At 38.3% G+C, this 7,315-nt stretch overlaps 1 protein-coding gene across 1 annotated transcript; it reads left to right on the top strand.

Annotated features, from left to right (window-relative positions):
- Nucleotides 1-3,902: 3,902 nt before the first annotated feature.
- psmg3 (proteasome (prosome, macropain) assembly chaperone 3) lies at nucleotides 3,903-6,760 on the top strand. The gene is made up of 3 exons (XM_076752886.1): nucleotides 3,903-4,023; nucleotides 4,785-5,013; nucleotides 6,094-6,760. The coding sequence occupies exons 2-3, from the start codon at nucleotides 4,795-4,797 to the stop codon at nucleotides 6,244-6,246; spliced, it is 372 nt and encodes a 123-aa protein (XP_076609001.1). The 5' UTR covers nucleotides 3,903-4,023; nucleotides 4,785-4,794; the 3' UTR covers nucleotides 6,247-6,760.
- Nucleotides 6,761-7,315: the final 555 nt, after the last annotated feature.

The raw sequence follows: 7,315 nt of genomic DNA on the forward strand, positions 1-7,315 counted from the left end.
GAGGAAGGAGGCAGGGGATGAGAATGTCGACAAAGCGTGCGAAACGAAGAAAAGAAAGTTTAACGCTAAATGGCTGACAGGTCGTGAATGACTTGTGTTTGATCACGAAAATGCCGTCATGTTTTGTAACGATTGCCGCATGTACACGAAAGAAAAAAACAAGACGAATAATTTTGTGGTGGGGACTAATAATTTTAAAGTCGAGGCAGTAAAGGACCATGAGAGTGCCCGAAGTCATCAGGAGAGCCGAAGGAGTCTGCAATACTGACTGCTGCACTATTTGTGTTTTCTAGTTGTACATACATATATCAATTTATTACCAATGCAATTTTTTTGCAAGTGTTTAAGTCATGGCTGTTACTTATATATATTTCTTATTAAAGAAGGAAAGCAAAAACACTTTAAGTTGAAAGGAAAAATACATTTTATTAGGAATGTAATGATACTAAATACTTACTGGAAAAATGTCTTTTATAAAATAATAAATCTGACAGCATTTTTTATTTGTATAAATTAAATGTTTGCACTTTCTGTGTATATTTTGTTTCATGTGTTGTACTTTCTGTGCATTTTTCAAAAATGATCAAATGCATTCAGTGGCACTCATAATCTCTCTTATTTTCACCGGGAAAAAATTTGGCTAGTGGAAATTCTGATTGGCTGGTAACTTTAGAAGGTCACCAGCCACATTGGCTGGTGATCAAAAAAGTTAATTTAGAACCCTGTATATAATCCAAAGATTGTGAAATCAAAGCCCTCCAATGCGTGTGCACGTGCTACAGCTGCAAGGCTGCTATTGTTAGATGATTTTGGAAAAGGTTGGTGCAGCAAGTAGGAATGGAAAGAAGGAAAAACATTCATATAATTATTTTCAACCAGTGCTATCTTCATATGAATCGCCTAATAATGAATTAAACTAGTCCTCATTTTTCCTGGAAACAGCTCAAGGACCCTTGAACCCCTGAAACAGCCACTGTAACCATTAATGTTAGTCTACTGTAATTCATTATGCAAAGCAAGGCTTTAGTAATTCACAAGAAAATATTACACAGACTGAGTAATACAAAGTAGAACTCATTACAAAGTCTCTGCTGTGTTTTCCATTATAAAAACCCGCTGGATAACCTAGTGTGTGCTCTGTTCCTGAACAGTGGCTGACATTCGTGAATTTGGCAATGTTCAACCAAAAGCAGTGAAAAATGAGGGCAAGAAAACAGATGCAACATGTTCGAAACAGCTTCACAACACACGTCTGTGTTCTCATGCCAAACCCAGTGTTAATTAGAATAACAGGGGTCACTGTTACTGAACTGATATGAACTAAATCTTCACGTGTCACCTAACGTTTATGAAGCTGTTCCCGTGTGCCTTAAGCTAAAATGTTTAAAAAAGACTGAATAGCATGCCTCATGTAATAGCGATGCATATTCATTGCCAAGCATGTCGTAATGTCATCATTAACCAAACATTTTCATGACCTTGCTGTGGCCTCATTTCAAAAACATTTTTGTCCGTCACTAGTTGACACGGACACGTTTTCTGCCTCACTCCTGTCATTTTCAGAAATCTAAAACCTCACCTTTGAAGCACGCCCATATAAAGCGTGACCTTTAATTAAAGCGAAGAGCGTGAAAGGATTTCTCACAGAGCGCTACAACGGAGGTGTCGTCTGACTGTGTAAAGGATGACAGGCCAAAACAAAAGCACTTTTTGTGAATGGGACAATGAAACCCCTGTTGGCCAAGAACTTGAACAGAGATATTCTGGAGATGACACACGGTGATGGAATAATCTGAGGCTGCTTTGTATAATCAGTCTGAACTTGCACACCCTCAGTATTGATTTTTATGTGAAATTGGGAATGTTAGATCTGAATGTAGTTTCCCTCTGTGCTTTCAAAGGTTTCCCCATCTTTCCTCTTTGACTCTAGCTGCACTATCATCCCACCACAGGCTCTGCCATGGTATAAATGTGCATTACACTGCATTATAAGCCATGCTGAAATATTGTATATTGATATTTGTATCACTGCTTTGTTTTGATCAAAGTGATCAGTCAAGGACACAGATGGTCAGCCAGAGAGTATAGGGAGCGGTCCAACCAATTTCATACCTACTGCTGCCTACTCAGAGTGCATAACAATTCCGCTGAGCCGGCTCTATTTGACATTGTGGATGTGCCATGTTCAGGGATGGCTCCTTTTGGATCAGCCTGATGCAGCACTCACAGACTTCAGTGGAGTCTCACATCCACCTGAAAAAAATAATGTCATGCAAGCACTTTTGCGAATAGTGAAAATTCCTAAACTGCTCTTGTAGCGTTAAAAGCAGATGTGACTGCTGCAGTTGGCCAGTGTACAGCCAAAAAGGAAAAGTCCTACTAAATTATCCTTGCATAGCCTACACACAGCATTTAAATACAGTTCCCATATCAGGTCATTGGCATTGCTGGGTACTGAAAATAGTTTCCATTTGGTTTTCATCACTCATGAGCTAAAAATTTAAGCAATGCATGGACTATTTAAAATCTACACCATTTGTCAGTCATAAAGTCTTTGCCCTGTCCCCTCCATCTACTGTTTTTCCCTCATGTCATAGCTCCATGCACATTTTACATCTGTCCCAGTAAACAAAGGGTTTATTCAGTCTGTGGTGTAAAGTGCCACTATTTAATAAAACTTGCTGCTAAAGTAAAAATAATATTAGAAATAAAAAGCTGCTGCCTGCTGCTAAAACTAAAGCTCCATTTACTGTTAATTAAAAAAGCTCTTGCTTCTGTGGTTTCTTGCTTTGGAAGAGTTGTTTCTGTTACTTAATATTGATTGAAAAGTACCAGGGCAGAGGATCGGCTTATTTTCAAAGTTAAAGGAAGTCACTCTCGATAATACTTCAAAGTTCAGTTTAATTATCCTCACTTCATCACAGCCATTTCTGAGGAAAATGACAATGCAGATTAAATATAGTAATGCATTGCGAAGCCTTGGGTAACATTTATGAGAAAAGCAAAGAGAAACACAAAGTGCACTTAAATCTGTTAATTTTCAAGTCTCTGTAAACTTCAGGCAAGAAAAAAATTAATTAATTAAAAAAACTGAACATTTACAGTATTTCATTACTATGAATTTGTGGTGAACCTGTAAGGAAGGTTTATTGTGAGGACAATGCCAAGGACACACACACACACACACACACACACACACACACACACACACACAAAAAACATAAAAACACTTTAAAAATAGATTATTAGAAGAAAATGAATGGCAACAGTTGTTCCTATGAGTTCAGAAGACAAACTAAAATACAGTGTACAAAATACATTTACATTTATCAACTCAGATTCATTGAGTATTTTCAAACTTTGATTCCGTACTCTCAAGTTTTCAGTCATTTTTATCCAGTTAGACATTACTCACTTCACTGCCGGTGAAAGAAAATGATACAGATTAATGTTCCACATCATAAAAGCTTTGCATAAATCTAGAAATGGCAATTACAAAATAGCCATCAAAGAGGGAGTCTGATTTAGTTAAAAACAAACAAACAAACAAACAAACAAACAAACAAACAAACAAACAAAAAAAAACCAAAAAAAAAAAAAACAGTCACTTCTATCAATATGGTTTTATTCAACAGCATGTATTACTTGACCACCGAAATGCCTCATGGGAGCTGTAGTTGTCGTATTCGAACAAAATACTCGAAATCAGAGTCAAGTTTGCCAATCTTGCCGACACATGAAACCTGAAATGTCCTGTTTCAGCTTTTCATGGTGACATAATGATTAAAGCCTCTCATTTTTATTTCTTTGTTTAATTATTATTTTTAATTGAGCTGGAACTAACCCGGAAGTGAGGCGTGCCTACCTTACGTCATCACGCAAAGATAACCGCTCTGACGCTCAACAGACCGAAGCACGTTTGTTGTTGGTGGAGGGTGAATGACAGGGCGCTACCGAAGTTGCTGAAAGTGAAGTACACCAGTAGAGAAGAAGCTTTACACTGTGTACACACGAAGAAACGCGGTGAGGAGACTTTATTTCACACAGTCGCTGAAAAATCTGTTCATTGTAACGTCAGCTGTGGAGATTACAGCCGAAGCTAGCATCAGCTATTAAGCTAACGTTAGCCTCTGCATGCCAGTCCGAGCATCGCCTCTCTGGAGCTTCTCTCTCACTACCCAGCTGGAAAGTAACAAAATAACCCTTGTTAAACTTATCTGCAGGTGGTGGGATGTGGAGATTAGTAAGGAGACACCTCTCAAATAAGTTGCTTTTGGTGTTTGTTTTCTTTACTTAGCTGCTAACAGTGTGCTGCATCAGAGCTGACAGTCCCACTTGTTTGAATCGTAAGTCACCAGTGAAGCGTATTTCCACGTGTTTTGCAAATAAGTAAAGTGATATCTGACTTCTCTGAGGGATAGTATCGTCTTAAATGTATGTGAGTGCATAACAAACCTTCACCAATACATAAATGTTGGACGCATTGTAGTGCCATCACTTCGTCATTAGAACAGAGATGATTAGTCAATTGATTGATTAGTTGTTTGCCAGAAAGTTATTTTGAAACAGTTTTGTTAACTGTGGACTTAAGTCATTTTACTAGAAAATAATCCCCAAACATTTTCTGCTCCTATGTGATGGTAATTTGGTATGAGGGGAAATGTTGGAGCTCTGATTATCACCTTGGGCCCTGGGCAATATCTTCACTATTTAGATTTATTTACTTAGATGGAGCCCTACAAATAATCGTCATGTACCATTTCCTGTTTGTTTTTCTTCCCCAGGATTAACAAAATGTCTTCCGCCGAGCCCATTATCAGATCGAGACAGACGGAGAAAGAAGTGAAGGGGATTTCAACGCAGGTCGTCTGCACAGAGTTCAGCAATTACATTTTCATAGTTGTCACTCAGTACGGCAAAATCGGAACACTAATATCCATCACACCTGACTCCAGATCCAATGATATCAGCACTCCAACGTTCTCCACCAAAGTACTGCTGGGCAAAGACGAGGTACACTGCAGGAAATTGTTCAAAACATTTTGTATCAATGTGATATAGACTTGTTCACAGGACGTCAAGCAGACTTGTTGCAGCACAGGGTAACTCATCTCCTGCTGTGAAAGGGCAGATGAGATTGCTTCTGAACTGCTGCGGTAGATGGGGAGAAATAAAGTGTGATAGAAGAAATGTATTTCAGCTCTGCATTAGCATGTTTTTTTCTGTTATACAGTGCCGCGCATTGGCTCATCAGTGGAGAAATGAATGATATTTATGTTTGCTTGCGGAGCTATTTGGCTGTTTTTTTTTTTTTCACTGTACGCGCTTTAAAAAGACAACTTGCTCTTCATTCCACAGCGCATGGTTTGAGAGTCGAGGAGGGCTGCAGTGTTGAAGTCACACAGGCTGAATGAATGACTGTGATTGAATACGGTTATGTAATATAATGTCAACCACAGAGTCTTCATCTCTGTTATTGTCAAGTTTACTGGATTACACCGCAGCCAGATAATCTGCTACAACCACGTTAGGGGTTTCATTAAAATAGAATCAAGTTACACTGTAATACGTGCAAACGCTGCTTACTTTGGGAGAACTTCACAAAAATGAATTACGTTTCTCATGATTCGTGTGGAATGTGGCCCAATCAATAATGCTGCATGGCAGTAAAGGCAAGTTATAACTATTTACCACATATGCGATGGCAGCAGCACAGAGTGTGATTGGAAAAGTATTCTCCTCTGGCCAACTTGTTCAGAGTGTGAAATAATTTGGAAAGTGAGCTGGTACCTGTAAAACCTCACAGCGTTTGAAGGTGTGGAAAAATCATTTGTTAAACACTTTATAAAGGAAAAAAAAACTGGTTTATGTGTTAACAAGTAAGATTCTTGAGTTACATGATATCAAACATGAAGTCACGAGAAAGGATTGTGTGTGAGAAAAGGATGATTCCTTCATCTTATCAGTGAGGTTTCACAGTCCAGCATTTTAAAAGGGTTTTAGAAGTCGTTCATTCTCATTAATTCTCTTTCTTTTGATGTAAACAGCATTTCTATGTAACAATCTAAGGCTCGATTTGTGTTTCTGTTTCAGCCCCTCACACATGTCTGTGCCAAAAACCTGGCTATGTTTGTGTCGCAAGAAGCCACCAACAGGCCCGTCCTCCTGGGACTGGCACTCAAGGATTCCTCCATAGACGCCATAAAAGAAATGAAAGAGATCATCAAAACTTGTCGAGTCTGGTAGGACGTCAACACAAAGGACATGAAGCCTGAAAGCTTGAAATGCAGGCCGCCTGGATCCCCCCTAATGTCGCCTTTTTTCTTCAGCGTCTTTTTAAACTCAAAGGATTTTACTAAATGCCAATCTGTGATTAAAAAAAAAAACTCTTTGAGGCTGGTGCTGCAAGACAGAAGTGTATAAATCCAATTTCATTTACCCTGATCCTTTTGATTTGTTGAGACAGTACGGAATGTCTTCTGGAAAACACAATTTAGACTTTATCTGGTTTTAAAGACTTATTTTCTGCAAGCCGGTGTGCTCTGAAAAACTGAAGGCGGTGCATTGAAAAAGTTATATCTTGCAAAATGATGGCCAATAGCTCCAGTTTCAGCCCTGTACCAAATATGCATCAGTTACTGTTTTTGTTTTGTAATTTGTAATGCTTAATACTGTCTTATTTTTGTATTTTATAGTGCAGATGTTCTAAATTGTTTCAGGAAGAGAATGTAAAAATAAAACTGGTCATGTCTAAAACTTGTATTTGTTTCTGTCATCTCATCAATCATCTCATCCCCGGAGGGTATAAATATATTAAGCATCTCAAATATTCACATCCAACTGGAAAATTGCTCTTGACCTTCTTTAATCTGCATTTTTAATCAATTCGAGCTGTGATACACTGGAAAAATGCAGTAAAACATCATTTAGAGTCATTTTCAACATATTTCAAAGTGCCACAGCCTGTGCTTGCAGTGTTTTACTGCAAGTGTGTGTGTGTGTGTGTGTGTGTGTGTGTGTGTGTGTGTGTCAACAGCAGTTTGCGAAACCATTTTTTAAGAGCTGAACTATTTCAGGTCTTCAGCGGCTGTAGTGAATATTGTTTTATTGTTTTAGCATCCTCAGAATTTTGTAATTCTGTTAAAAGTAATAAAATTATTTTTCAATATCTGGAACTCATTCGGAACGTTTTATGAGAGCTTGGTTAAAATAACAGCCTTAACTCTGAAGAGTAGATTTAGTGTCTCAGAAGTTCTTGTAACCTCTGGCTGTTAAAGCGTGGATATACAGCATCACCTGCATACACATACAGTAT

The sequence above is a fragment of the Chaetodon auriga genome, chromosome 16 (genome assembly GCF_051107435.1).
Source record: "Chaetodon auriga isolate fChaAug3 chromosome 16, fChaAug3.hap1, whole genome shotgun sequence".
In the NCBI taxonomy this organism is placed as follows: Eukaryota; Metazoa; Chordata; class Actinopteri; order Chaetodontiformes; family Chaetodontidae; genus Chaetodon; species Chaetodon auriga.

What these genes read in the sequence shown, in the direction of transcription:
- psmg3 (XM_076752886.1), top strand. Translation starts at nt 4,795, where the DNA reads ATGTCTTCCGCCGAGCCCATTATCAGATCGAGACAGACGGAGAAAGAA. An exon ending in TACTGCTGGGCAAAGACGAG is followed by an intron (nt 5,014 to 6,093) that starts GTACACTGCAGG and finishes TTTCTGTTTCAG; the next exon opens with CCCCTCACACATGTCTGTGC.